The following is a 24307-nucleotide window of genomic DNA, read 5'->3' on the forward strand; positions in this document are numbered from 1 at the left end:
GCTTTCCGCGCGTGCAGGGTGTTATCGACTGCACACACGTGGCCATCAGAGCTCCCTCCGAACAGCCTGCAGCATTCATCAACAAAGAGGGATTCTATTCCGTCGGCGTTCAACTGGTGTGCGACCACAGGAAGAGGATTCTGCAGGTCTGTGCTCGATTTTCAGGCAGCAGTAACGATGCCTATATCCTTCAGAACTCCCAGGTACCAAATTTGTTCCAGCTACAGCCACAACTAGAGGGCTGGATCCTCGGAGACAGGAGCTACCCTCTGCGGACTTGGCTAATGACGCCAGTCAAGAACCCTCGCACTAAGGCAGACCAGCAATACAATGCAAGTCACAGCTCCACAAGGGCCACAATCAAGCAGACGATAAGGTTGCTGAAGATGCGGTTCCGTTGCCTGGACCGTTCCAGGGGAGCTCTGAAGTACGATCCGACAAAGGTCTCACAGATTGTCGTCGTCTGCTGCGCTTTGCACAACTTGGCACAGCAAAGGGGTGAGACCTTGCACCCAGAGGACATGGAGAAGGCACAATCCTCATCCGACGAGGAAGAAGCAGAAACCTCATCGGACGAGGAAGATGGAGAAGAGGAGGCTGAGCAGGAAGGAGAGGAACATCACCCGTCGGCAGAAGAGGTCAGAGGCATGGAAACCCGCAAAAACCTGATTCTCAGCCACTTCCAGGACCCATCACCCCCATGAGGGGGAGACTACTGTCCAACCCGCCTTGCCATCCACTAATGTCACATATCATGTAATGATTCCGATACCGTAACCCAACCTCCGGGTTTCCTCCGCTCTGTTACACAGAGAGGACCTTATTACAGCCGTTCCTCGCACATATGTGTATGGGCATCTAAGGGTTCCAGAAGCCGTTCGCAAAGAATCATTGACTGAATAAAGGACACATGAGTGAAAGCGAACTGTTTAATCGTAAACAAGCAACAATATCTGATCTTAATGATTTAAACAGCAATGCCACCCTGGTGTGTCTAAATGCCCTTTTTACTGTGTTTCCTTGTGTGTCCCCAGCATCTGCAGCTGAGCTGGAGGCAGGTTGGTGATCTCCATGCCCAGTGGTCAGATGCCCATAGCGGCCGTCCTTTGGGTGCCCATAGCCTAGAGGTCCTGACAAACTAAGAGGCTCTTGCACCAATGAGCCTCTGTGGCTGCTTCTGCTGGAGGCAATCGGGTCACTGTCAGAGGGGCTGGGGAGCCCCTGTCCACCCTTCGAGTGCCTCGAGAGGAGCAGCTGGATGTGGCAAGCTGCAGCTCCTCCGGCCTCTTGGTGTACAGTGGCACCTTCCTGCTCTCAGTGGATGGAGTTGTGACTGGAGTCACCAGCACACCTGGAAGCTCACCTGCTGCAGTGAGCATTTTAAATATATTTGTTCATGGGATGTGGGCATCGCTGGCTAGGCCAGCATTTATTGCCCATCCCTAATTTGATAACATATGAGGAACGTTTGAGGACTCTGGGTCTATACTCGATGGAGTTTAGAAGGATGAGGGGGGATCTGATTGAAACTTACAGAATACTGAAAGGCCTGGATAGAGTGGACGTGGGGAAGATGTTTCCATTAGTAGGAGAGACTAGGACCCGAGGGCACAGCCTCAGAGTAAAGGGAAGACCTTTTAGAACAGAGATGAGGAGAAACTTCTTTAGCCAGAGAGTGGTGAATCTATGGAATTCATTGCCACAGAAGGCTGTGGAGGCCAGGTCATTGAGTGTATTTAAGACCGAGATAGATAGGTTCTTGATTGGTAAGGGGATCAAAGGTTACGGGGAGAAGGCGGGAGAATGGGGTTGAGAAACTTATCAGCCATGATTGAATGGCGGGGCAGTCTCAATGGGCCGAATGGCCTAATTTCTGCTCCTACGTCTTATGGTCTTATACCACTACCACCATCGAGCTGATGGCCGCAGCCATGCACTCACATGCCTGAGCAAGCGACTGAATTCATGCTGGATGGACTCCTCCATTGTCAGTGCGTGTCTGCCCAAAGCCTCAGCAGCCCTGCCACATTCTCCCCCTGCTCATCGCTGCAGCTCCAGACGATTGAGTGCAATTTAACACCAGAGGCCTGTCCTCAGCATGGGGCCTGTTCTCTAACAGTTCCTCTGACTGTTGGGGACCCCTGGCTGCCTCTCCCATTTCAGACAGCCTGCCGTTAGACTATGACCCAGAGCCAAGTGGGAAGCACGTATCCACTGAGGCGATTGTATCTGCGCTGGTGGATGGTGCAGGGGAAAGGTGCGATGCTGCGTACTCTGAGATGAGGCCACTCTCTCCCTCAAAGGAGGCCTGAAGAGCTTGAGGGAGAACAAAAACAACGAGTTCCTCTGCCGTCCAAACACTGACTCCCATCCGTGTGCGCGGGCGTGCTTCCCTTCTGTCCAGAGGTATCGACAAAGCTGCTGTCCTCACTCTCAACGTCCATCACTCCCATCTCTGCATTGGAGATGGAACAGTCACTCTGCTCTCTGACCGACTTCTGTGTCTCCATCTCAGGAGTCAGGGTTCAAAGATCTGGTAGTACTCCCACCTTCACCCTTTTCCCGGTTGTTGTGGCTCCTTTCCTCCTGGGAGCGCAAAGGGAGAGACTCCAGAGTAAGGTGAGGTGGAACCTTTATCTCTTGCCCACCCACAGGCCCATGATGGGCCTCTGTGTAGGTCCCTCTTATATGTCCGTTGTCCTGGGACTTGGAGGAAACTGACACTGAGATGCAGGAGCCTGTCAACCTGCTGCAGCCGCTCCTCCTGAGACACCACCTCCACCGTCAGCTGCCACCTGCATTTCTGTCTCCACCCCCCCACCACCATCGGCACAGGATTGGACAGGCCCCAGGCCTCCTGCTCATTCATTGGCAGGCTGCTGCATAATGGCATCCAGCGGGCCACTCCTGTCCGCTTGGTAGTGCCGCCCGCTTCAGAGCCTGTCACTAGGAGCCACCTCACCGTCAGTGAATTCTGCCCAGGGTTTCAAGCTGCTGAATATTTGATAGAATTGGCCCAATGTGCCAGGTTTTAGCCAAATGCCAAGTTAGGGAAAGGATAGAATAATGGGGAGGTTTGTGATTGCACATAATCCCCTCTCAGTGCAGTACTGAGGGGGTGCTGCAGTGCCAGAGGTGCTGTCCTTTGGCTAAGGCGCTAAACCGAGCCCCTTCCACGCACCAACCCTCCCCCACCTTGCTGCCCCTTCAGATGGATGTTACAGATCTCCCGGCACTTTACGGAGAAGAGCAGAGGAGTACTCCCTGCTTATTGCCCAACTTTGCCCATGTCTCAGCCCCTCTGCTACTGAAACTCTTATCCATTCCTTTGTTACCTCAAGACTTGACTCTTCCAACTCATTCCTGGCCAAAATCCCACTGTTACCCCCTCTCCGCCCCTCCGAATCCTGACGACTTCCAGAATTCTCCTGCTGCTATCCTAACTGGCACCAAGTCCCATTCCCCCCTGTGCTCACTGACCTACATTAGCTCCTGGTTAAGTGACGTCTCGATTTTAAAATTGTCAGCCTTGTTCTCAGATCCCTCCGTGACCACAACCCTCCCCTATCTCCGTAATCTCTTCCAGCCCCACAACCCTCAGAGACATCGGCACTCATCTAATTCTGGCCTCTTGGCCGTCGGCAATTTTAATGTCCCCTTCGTCCCCTTGCTGCCTGGGTCCTAAGCTCTGGCATTCCCACCTTGAACCTCTTCACCTCTCTTCGTCGCTGACCCATGGGAGTCCCTGACATGTCATCAACCAAAATGGAGAAGGTTCAGTCAGGACGGCACTCAGCACATCAGGAAACTTTGTCAGGAACACGCAGAGGCGAAATCGAGGTGTTGGAGGCAGCGCACAAACCTCCCAACAACTCACCTACCCCAACCTTCAAGCACCACCTACCCCGCATGTGGACAGTCTGCAGATCCCGCGTTAGACTAACCAACCATCTCAGAACCCACGAACCGAGCGGAGACAGTGAGGGGTGTGGGGTATATCAGAGTGTTACAGTGAGGGGTGTGGGGTATATCAGAGTGTTACAGTGAGGGGTGTGGGATATATCAGGGTGTTACAGTGAGGGGTGTGGGGTATATCAGGGTGTTACAGTGAGGGGTGTGGGGTATGCAGGGTGTTACAGTGAGGGGTGTGGGATATATCAGAGTGTTACAGTGAGGGATATGAGGCAGATCAGAGTGTTACAGTGAGGGGTGTGGGGTATATCAGAGTGTTACAGTGAGGGGTGTGGGATATATCAGTGTTACAGTGAGGGGCGTGGGATATATTAGAGTTTTACAGTGAGGGGTGTGGTGTATATCAGGGTGTTACAGTGAGGGATATGAGGCAGATCAGAGTGTTACAGTGAGGGTTGTGGGGTATATCAGGGTGTTACAGTGAGGGGCGTGGGATATATTAGAGTTTTACAGTGAGGGGTGTGGTGTATATCAGGGTGTTACAGTGAGGGGTGTGGGATATATCAGAGTGTTACAGTGAGGGATATGAGGCAGATCAGAGTGTTACAGTGAGGGGTGTGGGGTATATCAGGGTGTTACAGTGAGGGGTGTGGGGTATATCAGGGTGTAAAAGTGAGAGGTGTGGGATATATTAGAGTTTTACAGTGAGGGGTGTCGGGTATATCAGGGTGTTACAGTGAGGGGTGTGGGATATATCAGGGTGTTACAGTGAGGGGTGTGGGATATATCAGGGTGTTACAGTGAGGGGTGTGGGATATATCAGGGTGTTACAGTGAGGGGTGTGGGATATATCAGGGTGTTACAGTGAGGGGTGTGGTGTATATCAGGGTGTTACAGTGAGGGGTGTGGGGTATGCAGGGTGTTACAGTGAGGGGTGTGGGATATATCAGAGTGTTACAGTGAGGGATATGAGACAGATCAGAGTGTTACAGTGAGGGGTGTGGGGTATATCAGGGTGTTACAGTGAGGGGTGTGGGATATATCAGAGTGTTACAGTGAGGGATATGAGGCAGATCAGAGTGTTACAGTGAGGGGTGTGGAGTATATCAGGGTGTTACAGTGAGGGGTGTGGGGTATGCAGGTTGTTACAGCGAGGGGTGTGGGATGTATCAGAGCGTTACAGTGAGGGATATGAGGCAGATCAGAGTGTTACAGTGAGGGGTGTGGGGTATATCAGGGTGTTACAGTGAGGGGTGTGGGATATATCAGAGTGTTACAGTGAGGGGCGTGGGATATAAGAGTTTTACAGTGAGGGGTGTGGGGTATATCAGGGTGTTACAGTGAGGGGTGTGGGGTATATCAGGGTGTAAAAGTGAGGGGTGTGGGATATATCAGGGTGTTACAGTGAGGGGTGTGGGATATATCAGGGTGTTACAGTGAGGGGTGTGGGATATATCAGGGTGTTACAGTGAGGGGTGTGGGATATATCAGAGTGTTACATTGAGGGGTGTGGGGTATATCAGAGTGTTACAGTGAGGGGTGTGGGGTATATCAGAGTGTTACAGTGAGGGGTGTGGGGTATATCAGAGTGTTACAGTGAGGAGTGTGTGGTATATCAGAGTGTTACAGTGAGGGGTGTGGGGTATATCAGAGTGTTACAGTGAGGGGTGTGGGGTATATCAGAGTGTTACAGTGAGGGGTGTGGGGTATATCAGAGTGTTACAGTGAGGGGTGTGGGGTATATCAGAGTGTTACAGTGAGGGGTGTGGGATATATCAGGGTGTTACAGTGAGGGGTGTGGGATATATCAGGGTGTTACAGTGAGGGGTGTGGGATATATCAGGGTGTTACAGTGAGGGGTGTGGGATATATCAGAGTGTTACAGTGAGGGGTGTGGGGTATATCAGGGTGTTACAGTGAGGGGTGTGGGGTATATCAGGGTGTTACAGTGAGGGGTGTGGGGTATATCAGGGTGTTACAGTGAGGGGTGTGGGGTATATCAGGGTGTTACAGTGAGGGGTGTGGGGTATATCAGGGTGTTACAGTGAGGGGTGTGGGGCATATCAGAGTGTTACAGTGAGGGGTGTGGGGTATATCAGGGTGTTACAGTGAGGGGTGTGGGGCATATCAGAGTGTTACGGTGATGGGTGTGGGGTATATCAGAGTGTTACAGTGAGGGGTGTGGGGTATATCAGAGTGTTACAGTGAGGGGTGTGGTGTATATCAGGGTGTTACAGTGAGGGGCGTGGGATATAAGAGTTTTACAGTGAGGGTTGTGGGGTATATCAGAGTGTTACAGTGAGGGGTGTGGGGTATATCAGGGTGTTACAGTGAGGGGTGTGGGATATATCAGAGTGTTACAGTGAGGGATATGAGGCAGATCAGAGTGTTACAGTGAGGGGTGTGAAGTATATCAGGGTGTTACAGTGAGGGGTGTGGGGTATGCAGGTTGTTACAGTGAGGGGTGTGGGATATATCAGAGTGTTACAGTGAGGGATATGAGGCAGATCAGAGTGTTACAGTGAGGGGTGTGGGGTATATCAGGGTGTTACAGTGAGGGGTGTGGGGTATATCAGGGTGTTACAGTGAGGGGTGTGGTGTATATCAGGGTGTTACAGTGAGGGGCGTGGGATATAAGAGTTTTACAGTGAGGGGTGTGGGGTATATCAGGGTGTTACAGTGAGGGATGTGGGGTATATCAGGGTGTTACAGTGAGGGGTGTGGGATATATCAGGGTGTTACAGTGAGGGGTGTGGGGTATATCAGGGTGTTACAGTGAGGGGTGTGGGGTATATCAGGGTGTTACAGTGAGGGGTGCGGGGTATATCAGAGTGTTACAGTGAGGGGTGTGGGGTATATCAGAGTGTTACAGTGAGGGATGTGGGGTATATCAGGGTGTTACAGTGAGGGGTGTGGGATATATCAGGGTGTTACAGTGAGGGGTGTGGGGTATATCAGGGTGTTACAGTGAGGGGTGTGGGGTATATCAGGGTGTTACAGTGAGGGGTGCGGGGTATATCAGAGTGTTACAGTGAGGGGTGTGGGGTATATTAGAGTGTTACAGTGAGGGGTGTGGGGTATATCAGAGTGTTACAGTGAGGGGTGTGGGGTATATCACAGTGTTACAGTGAGGGGTGTGGGGTATATCAGAGTGTTACAGTGAGGGGTGTGGGGTATATCACAGTGTTACAGTGAGGGGTGCGGGATATATCAGAGTGTTACAGTGAGGGGTGTGGGGTATATCAGTGCTTTATCATAGCTCAACTGTTTCCAGTCCAGCAGAAGCTCAGTTTATGGACCATTTGTCGTTCCTCCCTCCCGTGATCTTTCCTGCATTCAATGGGCTGGAATTCTAATGATGTGTCTGAGCAGATGTAATTTATTTGACCCAGTGCTCGATGGGGGGCAGCAGCAGCTGCCGTTTGTGCCAAAGTACAATCCCCTTTCTTGTTGCAACGTGTACACCAAGCGCCTGCAGTTAATCAGAGCGGAGAACACAGGGCCTCAGAAGCTCCGGCAGTGCTGGGGGCGCGGTTCTCTCACTGAGCGCTAAAGAGTTACAGCTCCTGATCCATGTCGGGGACATTCTGGAGTTTAGCTGCTGTGAGTCAGCTTGTGAGTCAGCTATTCCAAACCACTGTCAGTGCCATTCTCGGGAACGTTATTTGGAAAATGTGTGCAATGGAGGGAGTGGATAAAGCCGGTCTTTATCTCATTCTGTCAAACCTGTGGGAGTTGAAACAAAAACATTTAAGGAAACTCTGAATTGGCAGCATTTGCAGGTTTCCCTCCCCAAACCCTTTTCTCCCTTTTGCAGGTAGTTTTTATATCTCTTGTTTTTTCAGCATTTCTGTGCTACTTCCCTCCTGGATTCCATTGCCTGTTAACCCCTCACTCCACCCTGAATCCCCACTGCATTAAAATCAGAACTGATTATTCCACCTCCCCCTTTAAACCTTTCCCAGCATTTCAGACGATGAGAGTCTCACGTCCCTCTGTGCTTCCTTTCCAACTGCACTCTAAAGCTTGGTGTCAGCCTATCCTTTTTGCATTTGCCTCTACCTCGACCATCCCAACATCACAGGAACAGGAGTAGGCCATTCGGCCCATCGAGCCTGCTCTGCCATTCAACTGGACCATGGATGGTCATCTTCCTCAATGCCACATCCCCACATCATCTCCATATCGCTTGGTGTCTTTCATATCCTGAAATCTATCGATTTCAGTCTTGAGCATGTTCAATGATTGAGCTTCCACAGCCTCTGGGCTAGAGAATTCCAAAGATTCACCACCCTCTGAGTAGAAATTCCTCCTCATCTCAATCTTTAGTGGCCTTCCCCTTATCCTGAGATTATGTCCCCCCGGTTTTAGACCCCTCCTCCACCCCACCCAGCCAGGGGAAATTTCTTATCTACATCCACCCTGTCACACCCTGTAAGAATTTTCTGCTTCAGTGAGGTCACCCCTCATTCTTCGAAACTCTAGGAAATACAGATCCAGTCTCCTTAACCTCTTCTCATGAGACAATCCCGCCATCCCAGGGATTAATCTGGTGAGCCTCTGTTGCACTCCCTCCATGGCAAGTATATCCTTCCTTAGATAAGGAGACCAAAACTGTGCACAATACTCCAGGTGAGTTCCCACCAAGGGTCCATATAACTGCAGCAAGACATCTTTACTCCTGTATTCAAATCCCCTCACGATGGAGGCCAACATACCATTTGCCTTCCTAATTACTTGCTGCACCTGCACGCTAACTTTTAGTGACTCATGGACAAGGACACCCAGGTCCCTTTGGACACCCACACTTCCCAACCTCTCACCATTTAACAAATACTCTGCCGCCTTGTTTTTTCTACCAAAGTGAATAACATCACATTTGTTCACATTATATTCCATCTGCCATGTTCTAGCCCATTCACTTGGCCTGTCCAAGTCCGCTTGAAGCCTCCTTGCATCCTCCCCACAACTTCAGTTTCGACCCAGTTTGGTGTCATCAGCAAATTTGGAAATATTACAGTTGGTCCCCACATCCAAATTATTTACATAGATTGTGAAAAGCTGTGGACCCAGCACTGATGCTTGTGGTACCTCACCAGTACCAGCCGGCCACCCTGGGAATGATCCATTTATCCTACTCTCTGCTTTCAGTCTGTTAACTAATTCTGTCTCTAACCAACCCACACTCGTATATTTCCCCCAATCCCATGTGCTCTAATTTTATTTATTAACCTCCAGTGTGGGACCTTATCAAAAGGCTTCTGAAAATCCAAATACACCCCATCTCCTTTATCAATGCTACAAGTAACATCCTCAAAAAAACTCCAACAAATTTGTCAAACATGATTTCCCTTTCATAAATCCATGTTGACTCTGCCCAATTTTACCATTCCTTTCTAAATGTTCAGTTATCACATCCTTAATAATAGACTAACACTTTCCCTACTACTGATATCAAACTAACAGATCTGTGGTTCTCCATTCTCCCTCTCCCTCCCTTGAATAGAGGGGTTACATTTGCTGCTCTCCAGAATTTTGAAAGTTAACCACCAAAGCATCCACTATCTCTCTAGCCCCTCCTTCAACACTGGGATGTAGCTCATCTTGTCCACGGGATTTATCAACCTGCAATCCAGTTAACTTTTCAAGTCTTTACTAATACTTATTCCTTTTAGTTCCTCAGTTTCATAAGCCCCTTGGTCACCTCGTATTTCCAGGGGATTTTCTGTATCTCCTTCCGTGAAGACAGATGCAAAGTAATTGTTTAGTTTCTCTGCCATTTCCCTGTTCTCCATTATAAATTTTCCTGTCCCCATCTGTAGTGGGTCCACATTTGCCTGGGCTAATCTTTTCCTTTTCACATCCCGAAAGAAGCCTTTATGTTCCTCGCTAGTTTGCATTCATATTCTCTTTTCCCTTTCTTAATCAGTTTCATTGTCCTCCTTTGCTGGTTTCATCGCTCTCTTTAAAGGACAATAATCCCAGCCATCCCTGGCCAGAGACTGTACACATGGGGATGGTGAGTGAGGGCACGAATAATCTCCACCACCCTCTCACCTGATGCCCATTGTCTAACTTCATGTGTGAAACTCATTTCCGTGGATAAGAGTGTCCAGCACTGAGGCAACCAAACCCCAGTCAAGGGGGGAGATAAATTCTAAACTTTGAATGTAAACGATTCCTGGATTAGGTGGCAATTGTGGCTGGAACTAGAATCTTCACCTTTCACAAGCTAAAGTGATTCATAAAATGGGCCCAATCCTTTGTGTTTTGAGATCAGTCCTCCAACCTCCTCACCTAGTTGGACAGAAGCCTTCCATGATACTGAGACCTGGTTTAAACCCGATAAAGATGATGATAATGAGGGACGGTTAATGTTCTGATCTGTCACAGCAGAGCCAGGCCATTCAGGGGTGATGTCAGGAAGCACTTCTTCACATACAAGGGAGTGGAAATCTGGAGCTTTTTTCCCCCAAAAAAACTGTTGAGGCTGGGGGTGGGGGTCAACATGAAAATTTCAAAACTGACACTGATACCTTTTGCTGGATTAAGGGTTATAGAACCAAGGCAGGTAGATGGAGTTAAGATACAGATACACTTGGGTGACAGAACAGACACAAGGGACTGAATGGCCTCCTCCTGTTCCTGAAAGGTGAGATACATGAGGAATTTATTTATTTATTTAATGAACGTAAATCCCTGAAGCCAAGCGATAGCTTCCTCATTTGCTGAGTTTCAGGTGATGTGTCCACCGCTTAGCCTGTCGAGGGGTCACTCCTCAGTAATGTGCAGCATTGTTTGTGTCTTTCTACAAGTGCATAAGGAGTTTGTACCAAGGCCCCAGCAGTGGAGGTTGGCTGTACAGTGGCCCTGACCTGTACTGTACCTGTTTACCAGGAGCACTCTCGCCGCTCAAAGCCTGCCATTCGTCAGATGGGATTTGTCACAAGGAACTTGTTCGTGACTTCCCGTGTTTCCCATCCTTTGATCCAAAGGATGTTTGCTCACAGGTCTTGATCAGGAAGGGTGTTCTATATGGGACACTGAGATGGAACATGGGCACATTAGCGAACGAGGTGGTTCTAATCTTTAGGGTATTGAAAGCCTGTAGATTGTAAGGGGAAAAGTGTACACTCTCTCTCCCTCGAACTGGGTATTCAACAGTCAACATCCCAGAGGTTGTCAAGTGTATTGTTCCAGGCTGTTTCTGCCAGGACCCTTGTTTCAACATAGCTCCTATTTATGGTGACAACGCCTCTTTAAAGCTGGAACACTTATCACTGGGGATAAAACACATGCTGTGATTGGAAAGGAATGTGAAGAACAATGGGAGGAAACTGGATTGATAGATTAACTCACTCACTCTATGCGGCTGTGATATAACCTGCGGCTGCTAGTTTCTGAACTCGGAGCTCCACCAAACTCCAATAAGACTGACCCTTCACACTGACTTTAATAAGAATTCAAAGGAAAGTCTTACATTTCTACAGCATCTTTCACAACCTCTGTGCAGCCCAAAGCATTTTTACAACCAATGCTTTTGAAATGCAGTCAGTGTCATACTGTCGGAAACGTGGCGACCAATTTGCAATCGGAAAGCTCCCGCAAACAGCGATGGGATGTTGATCGAAGGATAAATATTGTCCCCATGACATCGGGGAGAACTCCCCTGCTCTTCTTTGAATAGTGCTGCGAGGTCTTTAACGTCCGCCCGGTGGGGTTGAAAGGGCCTCAGTTTAACGTCTCATTTGAGAGATGTCGCCTCTGACAGCGCAGCACTGGGAGTGTTAGCTTATTATTTTTATGGCCAAGTCTCTGGGCCTTGAACCCACAGCCTCCTTATTCAGAGGTGAGTGCGCTACTCACTGCAACACACCTGACACCATCAGAGCTTATTGTGCTCAGGCAGCTGAAGGCACAGCCGCCAGTTAGTGGAGCTATTAAAATCAGGGATGTGAAAAAGGCCATAGTTCGAATGATAACCAATCAGCGGTTCGTTGAGAGATAAACATTGGTCCCCAGTACACTGGGGTGATCAGCCTAGCTCCTCTTTGTAATAGTGTTGTGGAGATACCAACTGAGTGGGCCTCAGTTTAACATCTGTTCCAAAAGACCATACCATCAGGTGTTGGAATTGAACCACACAGAGCAGACAGCTCCAACCCCCCAGTCCCTGCTGTGTTGAGCGTCTCAACTCAGACACCCTTTGGATCCCGGAATTAAGGAGGTGGGGGATGGGGGGGTTTGGGGCCAGGGAATTCGCTGGTATTCCTGCTCCTGATGACTACACGGATCTCAGCTCTGATGCCCTCAGAATTGAGTCTCCTTGAGCCGCTTGTTTTAAGGCTCGCACTTGGCAGGGTGCTGCCAACATTCAGGAAACTGGAACTCAGCACCATCAGGGGAGACACCCAGAGGAGACAAAAGAGAAGGAAAAGCAAATTATTGTAAGACCAGAGTGGCTGATTTACTGCTTTAATCACAATTATACAGGAGAACTCGAATATTGAAATAAAACGAGACGGCTGATCAGACAGGACAAATAGTGAGTAAAACCACATAAAACAATGACAGAGCCACAGTGTTTATCAGTCTGTGTACAGTGAGTGAAACATGAACCATTATATTGCTGATAATATATTTTAACTGAAAGTATATGGTAAACTCAAACTTTAACTCACAACAGAGTGCATGGGTAGACTTCCTGCAAGTTCTGGATTAATTAAAATCACTTCAAACCATACTTAATTTCTTTCTTTGTTTCTATCACTCCATCCTTTTGATACCCACCTTCCATACAGAAGGTGTAGCATTGATTTCTCCACCAGTTTAGGGTCACGGGGAGTGTTTGAAGCAAATAGCATAGGAGTATTTAAGGGAAAGCTGGACAAATATATGAAGGAGAAGGGAATAGAGGGTTACGGTGGTAGACTTAGATGAGGAAACATGGGAGGAGGCTCAAGTGGAGCATAAACACTGGCATGGACTGGTTGGGCTGAATGGCTTGTTTCTCTGCCATGCAATTTATGTAATCCTATAAACCCTTCAGGATTATCAGGGAGGCTTCAGGGATTGAAGATTAATCTCCAAGACAAGCCAATCCCTGGGGCAAAAGCACAGAAGAATTAAGGAAAAATATTCTCTTTCGGCGCATGTTTATTTATTATAAAAGTGTCAGAGATCCACTTCCCAAAGGGTCCGTACTCCTTCAGAGAGTCCCAAAGAGTTAATATTCCCCAAACCAATCCCAGAGGGTCAATATTCCGACCTATATGAGTTTCCCATGAGTCTGAAGTACAATCATCTTTCATCCTTTTGAATGCAGACAGAGCAAAGGCTCTGTTTTTGGAGATTGCTTTACAAGCTCTTCACCAATGTGCCCTCTAAGCTGCCTGGTCACATAGCAACCGGGAAATCCCCTCACAGGCTGCGCATAAGTCACCCCTTTAAGTTCTCGTGTGCACAGTGTACCAACAAAATTAAAGGGGCCAAGCGCTTAAACAAATAACCCAGGCACTCCAAAAACAATTGGAGACTATGTTGGTCTGCACCCCAGTTGTCTTCAGACAGTTTGGGTTATTATTTGCTTCATGTGATACTTTTATCCCTCAGGTAAAATAACCATGAGGATTTTGACCAAATTAATTCATTTCTGGAGAACAAGGGACTGAATGATGTGAGATGACAGGAGTGAATCAGCATTCATATTCCAACAAAGTCTTTAGTTCTCATCTCTCTGGCCTGTTACAGATCTTAGTTGATCTTCAGCGCTCGCTGACTTCATTTTTTCTCATTTTCTTTGAATAACTTTCACTTATTAATTTTGAAATTATTGGAGGTGAGAGGGAGAAAACAGCAAAAATAAGATCAAAGCAAAATACTGCGGGTGGTGGAAATCTGAATTCAAAACAAAGCGCTGGGAAGACTCAGCAGGTCTGGCAGCGGCTGTGGAGAGAGAAAACGAGATGGGTGCAATTGAGCAACGAAGAGGTCGTTCGCCTTGGAGGAGCCAGGAGGGAAGACAGGTTACTGACCGCGGGAACTTGGGGAAGGAGCGATTGGAGCAGGGACATCATTTAATGAAACCTCCAGGAGTACATCCAACACAGAGGTGGTTTCCCTAACCCTACTATCATAGGGTGTGCCATAGGCAACTTCCTGATAACATGCATTCTAGGCAATGGTCAGGTTTGTGCAAAGGGACAGAACCCACACCCCTCCCCTCAAAAACACAACAGAATTGAAATTGCTTGGAACGGAAAATGATATATCAGGTCATTGCGGTGAGCCGATACACTCAGATTGCCAGCTCGTTCGAGCGTGAGTTTCAAGCGTCATTTCGACAACACATGAGAGGAGCCGATTTTATGAATTAGCACGGTGGTGTTTCAGGAGTAAGAGATCAGAAGTCCTGCAGGAATCGCTACATGTTAATATTTAGAATGAACTCTGCACCTGGGTTCTCAATCTCTGCGCCTGACCCCCCACTCCCCTCAGAGTCAGCAGTGTTAATCCATAAAATCTACACACACGCATATATATATAAAAAAAAAGTTTAAATGTATAAAATTTCCATAACACTCTTTATATACATCAGCTGGTTGGCTAGAAGGAACATACTTTGCATATGAGGGAGAGATTTAATGGCAGACAAAGTGGAGAGGCGTGAGGAGACTGATCCGTGGCGATAGAGGACTGAGCTCAATCAATGCAGGAAAAAACCAGGCTCCTCAGCTTTGGGAGATGGTGACTGACAGAAGTATCTAAGTCACAGGAGTGAACAAGTTATTAAACAGCTAATGTTGGCCACTACCTCACAGTAAGTTGAGATACTGGAATAAGGCCACAGGGATAGGAATGATTCGAACTCATGTCACAAAGAGTCATCGACACTTGGAATGATCTTTGATTGAGGTAAAGTCCTTAGATTTACTTGGGGCCATTAGATGCTGTGATGGGATATATACCTTAGTGTGAATTTTTTCCTTGCGAAGGGTAGGTGTGAGGTGTTCCAGCCCTGACACGCACAGTAAAGTAAGTTGGATTGCTTTCTGATTAGTTCCTGCAAATTCTGAGGCAATTGGAAAAGCGTGACAGGTTTTTGGTGACACTGTGACATGAGCTAAATGCAATAACTGATGCATGAAAAACAGCAGGAATAATGGGCGAGTGAAACTATATTGCGGGGAAAGAGCAGTTTCAGTCCCTGAAACACTCGCCTTGCACCAAAAAAATGTACATTTCAACCCAGCTGGTAAAGGACTTAAGCAACGGTGTGCAACTCTGCAAAAGAAGATATTGAGTCTATGAACCTGGAGACAGTTGGGATCAGCACCAATTCTGAATAAATCAGAGGATGAATTCACTGACTAGCCAAATTAAATGTTTCTGCAGCCATAGATTCCTCCATCAGTTTGGTTTAGTTAAGTAATCTCCCATTCCCCCTCTCCCTTCCCCACCCCCCACCCCCCTTCACCACTCCCTCCTGTCTCCAGAGCATAGTCGACTGCAATCAATGGGATTGTCAAACTCAGACTTAACACAATTGGCCCCAAGAGAGAACTGTGCTTCCTTCTTGCCCATTATTCAGCAGACCCCACTTGCCTCCTCTTTGAAGGAGGGACAAGGTAACCAGGTAACTCACTAGGAAGCCCATGCCCATCCAGCTTAACCTCAATGAGATGACTCGCCAAGGCAAACTCTTCATCATCCAGCATTCCATCCTTATCAACGTCTGAAAGTTTCCAGATCTTCCCGAGGACCGAGTTTGGCAGTTTGGTCGTGATCATCCAATTCTTGGCCTTGACTCCATTGATCTTGCCATCTGTTGGTGACAGATTGTAGAAAATTTCATCGTACTTTGGCTTGTCCTTTGTGACAACCCATTCATCTTCATCTGTCGCCTCAAAGTTTCCATCAATGAGGCCTTCGATGAATGGCCCATTGGAGGTCCCATCAAATGCACCACCGTGGACCATCTGTTCCGGCATCTCCATCTCCTCCTGTCTCACCAAAGGCATCAGCTTAGCGACTTCAAACGTGAGCATGTGATCCAACTCCTCCATCATCTTGGGTTTGAGACTGGGGAACTTTGTGAAGTCATGGATTCTGAGCTGTTCCTGTACAGAAGGCACACATTTGTTTGGATTAGTGTGAGCCTCACTGAACATCCCTCTAGCCCCACCCCAAATCAATGCAATGTCGCTGTACTATAGCACAGAAAGGGACATTACATTCTCCCAACTGAGGAGACTGATCCGTGGCGATAGAGGACTGAGCTTAGTCAATGCTGGAGAAACCAGGCGCCTCAGCTTTGGGAGAAGGTGACTGACAGAAGTATCTAAGTCACGGGAATGAAAAAGTTATTAAACAGCTAACGTTGGTCGCTACTTCAAGGCAAGTTGTTGCAACCCTCATCGATGTCTTTCTTACCTCTAGACTTGAGGATTCCAATGTTAGTCTCTCACATTCTACTCTCCATAAACTTGAGATCAACCAATACTCTACCACCCATCTTAACTCACACCCAAGTTCCATTCACCCATCACCCCTGGGCTCACTAACCCGCACTGGCTCCCAGTCAAGCAATACCTCGATTTTAAAATTCTCACCCATCCAATCCTTCCATGGCCTCAGCCCTCCTGACCTCTGCAACCTCTTCCAGCTCCATAACCCTTGGAGATATTCGTGCTCCCCAATTTTAATTGCACCGACATTGACGGCCGTGCCTTCAGCTGCCTGGGTCCTAGGCTCTGGAATTCCCTCCCTAAACCTTCCCACCTCTCTACCTCACTTCTCCATTGGGACGCTCCTTAAAACCCACCTCTTTAACCGAGCTTTTCACCATCCACCCTAATATCTCCTTAAGTGGCTGAGTGTCTAACTTTCCTTTATAACACTTCTGCACAGTGACTTGGGACATTTTATTACTTTAAATTTGCTATATAAATACAAGCTGTTTTAATGTTGCTTTTGACAAACCCAGATATAGGTCTAAGTAAGCCCCAGGGCATTAGACAGCACCAGAGTTGGATAGGCTAGTGCAGTGGCTACATTACTACACTAATGATATATAGAATGGTGATGGCTGCTTGACCTGGGCCAGGTACCAGATGAAGAAACAGCACCTGCAAAATGGATCCCCAACACGACTGAGGTATTCCCGCCGAATTGGGAGCACTTATTACAAAGCAAAATACTGCAGATGCCAGAAATCTGAATTAAATACAGAAACAGCTAGAAAAGCCCAGCAGGTCAGGCAGTGTCTGTGGAGAGAGAAGCAGAGTTAATGTTTCTGATCACAACAGTTCTGATGTAGAGTCATCGACCTGTAAGTTAGAGTTAGAACGAGGGCTTTGTAATTGCCGAAGAGGTTTAGGATTAACTGGAGGATACGGATAATGAGGGGGCAAAGGAATGGCGAGGTCCCTTTCACACATTTGACTTTCCTCCGGTGTGGAGTGAAATGGGACTAACCTGCATTTTCTCACAATCTGGGAAATCTCCAGGTGAAATGTGATGTTCCAGTTGGATGTTTCTGAATATTTCTCCCAGCCTTGAAATCAGCTGCTTCTTCTTGTTTTCCTTCCTGAACACTGAAGGCATTTCTTTCTTAAGGTAGCTCATGATGTACGCATGGACCTACAGCAACGGATAATAATATCACATTAAAATAAACTGCTGTCCGGGGACTCCTGCTATGCAAGAGGCCAGACTGACAGATGGATTGAGCATGTGGAAATGATTCAATCACACTCTGAATCCACCCCTCGAGAATCAAACTAGAGGGTCCCCCAGTGTTAAATCGAGCCAATCAGACAGCAGGACCATAATGTGGACTTGAGCCAATCGGGCAGTGTGATCAACAGTGTGAATTTAAGCCAATCAGATAAGAGAGACCCACCAGTGTAGAATCGAATTAGGCAGAGTTATTCAGTGATCTATAACTCTGACATTGGAAAAACATTAAATCACTTCCCTCTTTGATTTGTGAAGATTGAACAAACAGCTCTACGTGCAGCTGAAGAACTGACTGGTTCTTGCCTTATTCCTATCGGTCATTTGGAAATTTTCCCTGAATTGCCTCCGATTTGGAAAGTGCCTGTGGTTTTAGCTGCAGGTGATTTACGGAGTCAGTGCCAAATGCCCTGGGTGATCATTCAAACTTACTCCTCCATTCCCCCAGATCACATTTCCTGCACCGTCATGGTGAGAATGGTGCTGCCATTCAATTCCAAATTACAGATCAGATGTGGACCTAGCATGGTGCAGAGATTGGAGAAGGAACGTAGCACCAGGAAGAGGCCATTTGGCCCCTCAAGCCTGTTCTGCCATTCAGTTAGATCATTAGACCTCCATTTGGCAGGTTTTGCTCCATATCCCTTGATGTCCCTTGTGCATCGCTAGTTTCCATCAGTCCACCCTTGGCACATGTGTCTCCAGCTGCCTGGACCCTAAATTCTGGACTTCCCTACCTAAACCCCTCTACCTCCTCTCGCTCCCTTTAAGAGCACCTTTCAAACTTACCTCTTTGTCCAAGCTTTTGGTCACCTACATTTTTCTTTATTCATTCACGGGATGTGGGCGTCACTAGGGGTGGGTAACATTTATTGCCCATCCCTAGTTGCCCTTGAGAAGGTGGGGGTGAGCTGCCTTCTTGAACTGCTGCAGTGCCTGTGGTGTAGGTACACCCACAGCACTGTTAGGGAGGGAATTCCAGGATTTTGACCCAGCAATAGTGAAGGAATGGCGATATATTTCCTAGATGGGATGGTGAGTGACTTGGAGGGGAACTTCCAGCTGGTGGTGTTCCCATCTATCTGCTGCCCTTGTCCTTCTAGGTGGTAGTGGTTGTGGGTTTGGAAGGTGCTGTCAAAGGAGCCTTGGTGAATTCCTGCAGTGCATCTTGTAGATGGTACACACACTGCTGCTACTGTGCATCGGTGGTGGAGGGAGTGAATGTTTGTGGATGGGGTGCCAATCAAGCGGGGCTGCTTTGTCCTGGACAATGTCAAGCTTCTTGAGTGTTGTGGGAGCTGCACTCATCCAGGCAAGTGGGGAGTATTCCATCACACTCCTGACTTGTGCTTTGTATATGGTGGACAGGCTTTGGGGAGTCAGGAGGTGAGTTACTCGTTGTATACAAACATATGAATTAGGAGCAGGAGTAGGCCACTCAGCCCCTCGAGCTTGCATTCAATAAGATCATGGCTGATTTGATTTTAACCTCAACTTCACATTCCCATCTACCCCCGATAACCTTTCACCCCCTTGCTTATCAAGAATCTATCTAGCTCTGCCTTAAAGATATTCAAGGACTCTGCCTAAACCACCTTTTGAGGAAGAGAATTCCAAAGTCTCACAACCCTCCAAGAGAAAAAAAAATTCCTCATCTCTGTCCTAAATGGGCGACCCCTTATTTTGAAATATTGACCCCGGTTTCTAGATTCTCCCACAAGTGGAAACATCCCCTCCACATCCACCCTGTCAAGTTCACTCAGGATCTTAAAGGTTTCAATCAAGTCGCCTCTTACTCTTCTAAACTCCATTGGATACAAGCCTAACCTGTCCAACCTTTTCTCATAAGACAGCCCATTCATTCCTGGTATTAATCTAGTAAACCTTCTCTGAACTGCTTCCCGTGCATTTATATCCTTCTTTAAATAAGGAGACCAATACTGTACACAGTACTCCAGGTGTGGTATCACCAATGCCCTGTACACCTGAAGCATAACCTCTCTACTGTTGTATTCAATTCCCCTCCCAATAAACAACAACATCCTATTAGCTTTGCTAATTACTTGCTGTACCTGCATATTAACCTTTTGTCATTCATGCACCTGCCCTATTATCTGTATGTGTCCTGATATCTATCTAATTGTCTACTAATAACCTGTGAAGTGTCTTCGGCTAAATACTGCAGATGCTGGAAATCTGAAACAAAAACAAAAATTGCTGGAAAACCTCAGCAGGTCTGGCAGCGTCTGTGGAGGGAAAGTTTCCAGTCCGTATGGTTCTTCCTGAAGTGCGTCTTGGGGCTATTTTCTGAGCTGAATGGTGGTTGTGGATGTAGCTGACATGAATCGGAGCCGAGCGATCGCCTGAACTTGTTTCACTCGTCCAAGGAAGTCAGAGGACCTTTCCATTCCCCTCACTCCCGTCACAGTTTTTCCAGGGAATGACATGGCTCCAGACGGGGTGGGGAAGATGTAACCATGACCCGCAAGGCATCACGATTGTTTGGGACAGGCTAGATCTTTTCCTCTCAGTCTCAGTACTGTCATTCCCAGTGTCAAACTCAGGCTATCCCACAAAATATAACAGGGCAACACACTCCTCCCAAATCCCAGAGCAACAACTACAGGCAGCTAATGGGGGAGGTGGTCGTTTGGATTCGAACCAATCAGACAGTGGGTCATCAGGAGGTTCATATCTATCGGGAAAGACTGACTGGACTGGGGCCCTTTAGAAAAAAGGATGGCCTGAGATTTCAAGATAATGAAAAGGATTCCATAGGGTAGACGTAGAGAAGATGTTTCCACATGTCGGGGAGACCAGACTAGGGGCTGTCAAGATAAGATAGCTACTAATAAATTCACTCAGGAGGGAGGGAGAGAGATGGATCTTGTGGTGCAGTGGGTAGTGTCCCTGCCTCTGAGCCAGAAGCTCTGGGTTCATAGTCCCACTCCAGGTCTTGATGGCCAAGGAAGCTGTGCATGTATATGTGGCAAAATAGGTTGAGTATCAACCTGCAAATCCTTCCAACACACACCAATAAGAGTGGGAGATTCCTGGTCAGTCATACTTGATGTGGAGTGGTGCCCCCTCAAATATAACCTCTGTCTTCAGGCCTTATCCAGGAAAAACAAATGTAAGAATGTGTGTTGTCCGCCTCATGCGTCACTAGATAAAGGAAGAATTCAGGAGAAACTTCTTTACCCAGAGAATGTGGAATCTGCTCCTGCAGGGAGTGGTTGAGGTGAATAGTATAGATACATTTAAGGGGGAAGCTTCATAAACACATGAGGGAGAAAGAAATAGAATGATGGGGTGAGATGAAGAGGTTCATGTGGAGCATAAACACCAGCATGGAGCAGATGGGCTGAATGGCCTGTTTCTGTGCTGTAAATACTGTGTAATTGTAATATAAATGAAGTTTAGTCACAGCACAGCGCAGAAAACTGACAAAGAAGAGGTCCAGCATCCAGGAGTTTGATGAAGAGCTATCAAGTGAGCTTTAAAATCCAAATAATATCAATCACAGCGGAGATGTCAAACACTAATAGTTTCAGGATGTTGGCTGTGAGGCATTGACAAATCAGGAGCTTCCTCAGAGGTCAGAACTTCACAGGCAGCGCAGTGAGTGTAAATCAAAGCCCCAGAGAGATCCCAGCGATTCTGTGCTGCTTTCTTCAAAGTGTCTCTGCCTGTAACCAGGAAGCAGCCACCTCTGCCCGTTTGTTCTTGAAACACCAGAATAATCGTTTAATACTTTGACTCTCTCAGGCCTTTTCTGAAATAGTGCCAGAGAAACAATGAGTAGTGACATCACACGGTGTCTGTTCTCCTCTCTCCACAGCCCTAGTGACCAGCAGCCCACACCACAATGCTTCTTGAACATTCTTCAAAACTCTGCTACAACAACTCACCTCAAGGATGCTCCCTGACAGTGCAGCACTCCCTTGGCATTGCCTGTCCATCAGTGCAGCATTCTATCAGTACTGACCCTCCAACAGTGTAGCACTCCCTCAGTGCTGACCCTCCAACAGTGTAGCGCTCCCTCAGTGCTGACCCTCCGACAGTGTAGCGCTCCCTCAGTACTGCGTTGGAGTGCCAGCATAGATACTGTGCTCCTGTCTTTAAGTGGGGCCTGAACTCACGACCTTCTGATGAGAAGCGACTGGGAGTAACAGCTGCCAGAAGCCCCACCCAGCTTTGTGGATTGCTGTGCACCAGGTTTCTGTTAAGAAGGCCCCGGCTTGTTTATGATTTGCAACTGAATCAGTTAACACCGACCCACTCAGAAAGAAGTCCAAACATGCCTCTGATTATATATCTGGCTCGTGCACAAAAATGTGGGAGTTCGATGGAGTTGTAACTGCTCCTTGCAGCTGGATCAGAACAACAGCAATGGACAGGGAGAGAAAGGTCCAGTATTATTGTTGTCTGTTAGTTGCTGCACCATGTCCATGATATGACCCAAGCAACAATAACTTCCATCTATATAGCGCGTTAACCCCGTAAAACATTCCACGAAGCACATTAGCAGACAAAATTTGACACTGAGCTACATAAGGAGATATTAGAACAGCTAGCCAGGACTTAGTGAACGAGGAGTTTTATGGAGTGTCTTAAAACAGGAGAGGGAGGGAATTCCAGAGCTTAGAGCCCAGGCAGCTGGAGGCACGGCCGCCAGTGGTGAAGAGATTAAAATTGGGGATGGGTAAGAGGCCAGAATTGGAGGAGCACTGAGAATTCGGAGGTTTAATTGCAGTGGCTGGATGAGGTTACAGAGATAGGGAGGGGGTGGGTGAAGCCATGGAGGGACTTGAAAACAAAGGTGAGAATTTTAAAGTTTGTGAACCAGTTCACACAAGCACGATGCGTGGCCAGTTTGGTGAAGTGCCATAGGCAGGTACTGCCCATGAAACTGTACCTTGGCACAAGTCTGGCACAGGCAAGATGGGCTGAATGGCCTCCTGCTCATGTCACCCTTTCACCAGAGGACGGGTAAGCTGCACTAAGGGAACTGCAACAGTGAAAAGCGATGTGTTAAAAAGGCTTTGCCTTTGTCACAAAATGAGAGAAAACAGAAACAGGACTCTGTTCAGTCTAAATGCATTTAAGGGGAAGCATTTGAGGGAGAAGGGAATAGAGGGTCAAGATGATAGGTTTGGATGATGAAAGGTGGGAGGAGGCTCAAGTGGAGCATAAACACCAGCTGGTTGGTTTCTGTTCTGTATACTATACAGTAGTGGAGACAGTGGTGTAGTGGTATTGTCACTGGACTAGTAATCAAAGAGTTGGGGTACTGCTCTGGGGACCCAAGTTCAAATCCCACCACAGCCAATAAAAACATCTGGAATTAAAAGTCAAATGGTGACCATGAAATGATTGTCATTTAAGAACCCATCTGGGTCACTGATGCCCCTTTTAGGGAAGGAAATCTGCTGTCCATACTTGGTCTTAAATACCCTCTGGAATGGTGTAGTAAGCCACTCAGTTCCCAAGGGCAATAAATGCTGGCCCAGACAGTGATGCCCACATCCCTTGAACTAAAAAAAGATCATGAGGATACAAATAATTGATCCATCATAAAGGCAAGTGTTTGACAAGGAAACAAAAAAGCATACATTGATGACATTTCCCCTCCTTCTGATAGAAGTCACAGTGTGTGAGGAAGCATATTTATTTATTTTACAAAGAAACTTCCACAGTTTCCATTTCATCTCAGCTCAGGCAGGTCAAAGATCAGTTTGCATTCCTTGTTCTTAACTGTCTCGAGTGTTTGCACAGATACTCTGAGGGCACTGGCTGAAGAGAGGGATATTCTACTGCCCTGCTCCCTATTATTCCTCAATGTTGCTCCTTATAAATATCTCCTCTGATCCTGAGTGAGATTCTAATCTCCACCATCACCAATGCTACCGTCAGGAGCTTGGTTTTCTGTCTCGTGCCCTCAACCTATCCCAAGTACATGCCAGACTTGAATGCCGTTTACATGTGTGTGTCTGTCTGTGTGTGGGTATATCTGCCTGTCTGTGTGTGTGTGTGTGTCTGCCTGTCTGTGTGTGTGTCTGCCTGTCTCTGTGTGTGTGTCTGCCTGTCTCTGTGTGTGTGTCTGCCTGTCTGTGTGTGTGTGTGTGTCTGCCTGTCTGTGTGTGTGTGTATCTGCCTGTCTGTGTGTGTGTATCTGCCTGTCTTGTGTGTGTGTGTGCGCGTGTATCTGCCTGTCTGTGTGTGTGTATGTGTATCTGCCTGTCTGTGTGTGTGTATCTGCCTGTGCGTGTGTGCGTGTGTCTGCCTGTCTGTGTGTGTGTGAGTCTGTGTGTGTGTATCTGCCTGTCTGTGTGTGTGTCTGCCTGTGTGTGTGTGTGTGTGTGTGTGTCTGCCTGTCTGTGTGTGTGTATCTGCCTGTCTGTGTGTGCATGTGGACGGCCCTTTCTAACCTCTCTCTCTCTCGAACACCTGGTCAGGAAGCAAGGAGGTGCCAAGTGTCTGCAGCCAGCATTTCCAAACAGCAAAGCTGTCTTTGTTTCTAGAGAGAGAATCGAGAAACATTGAGAAAGCTTCATGCCTGTGAAATGTCCCAGACGCGAGGTGAAGAGGCTTTCCAGAAAGTGAGGATTTTTCACACACCTCTCCCTGTGCAAAATGACATGTGACCAAAAGCGGT

The 24307-nt window shown here is 47.6% G+C and overlaps 1 protein-coding gene across 1 annotated transcript in view; it reads right to left on the reverse strand.

The window, feature by feature from the left end:
- Window positions 1–12371: 12371 nt before the first annotated feature.
- Window positions 12372–24307, reverse strand: part of LOC144671381 (EH domain-containing protein 2-like) — a 46973-nt gene continuing 35037 nt past the window's right edge. The window contains exons 4-5 of the mRNA XM_078533256.1: window positions 17389–17553; window positions 12372–16031 (exon numbers count right to left, since the gene is read on the reverse strand). Coding sequence (XP_078389382.1) covers window positions 15495–16031; window positions 17389–17553 — 702 coding nt within the window. The 3' untranslated portion in view covers window positions 12372–15494. The remainder of the gene's footprint in view (window positions 16032–17388; window positions 17554–24307) is intronic.

The sequence above is a fragment of the Cetorhinus maximus genome, chromosome 32 (genome assembly GCF_964194155.1).
Source record: "Cetorhinus maximus chromosome 32, sCetMax3.hap1.1, whole genome shotgun sequence".
In the NCBI taxonomy this organism is placed as follows: Eukaryota; Metazoa; Chordata; class Chondrichthyes; order Lamniformes; family Cetorhinidae; genus Cetorhinus; species Cetorhinus maximus.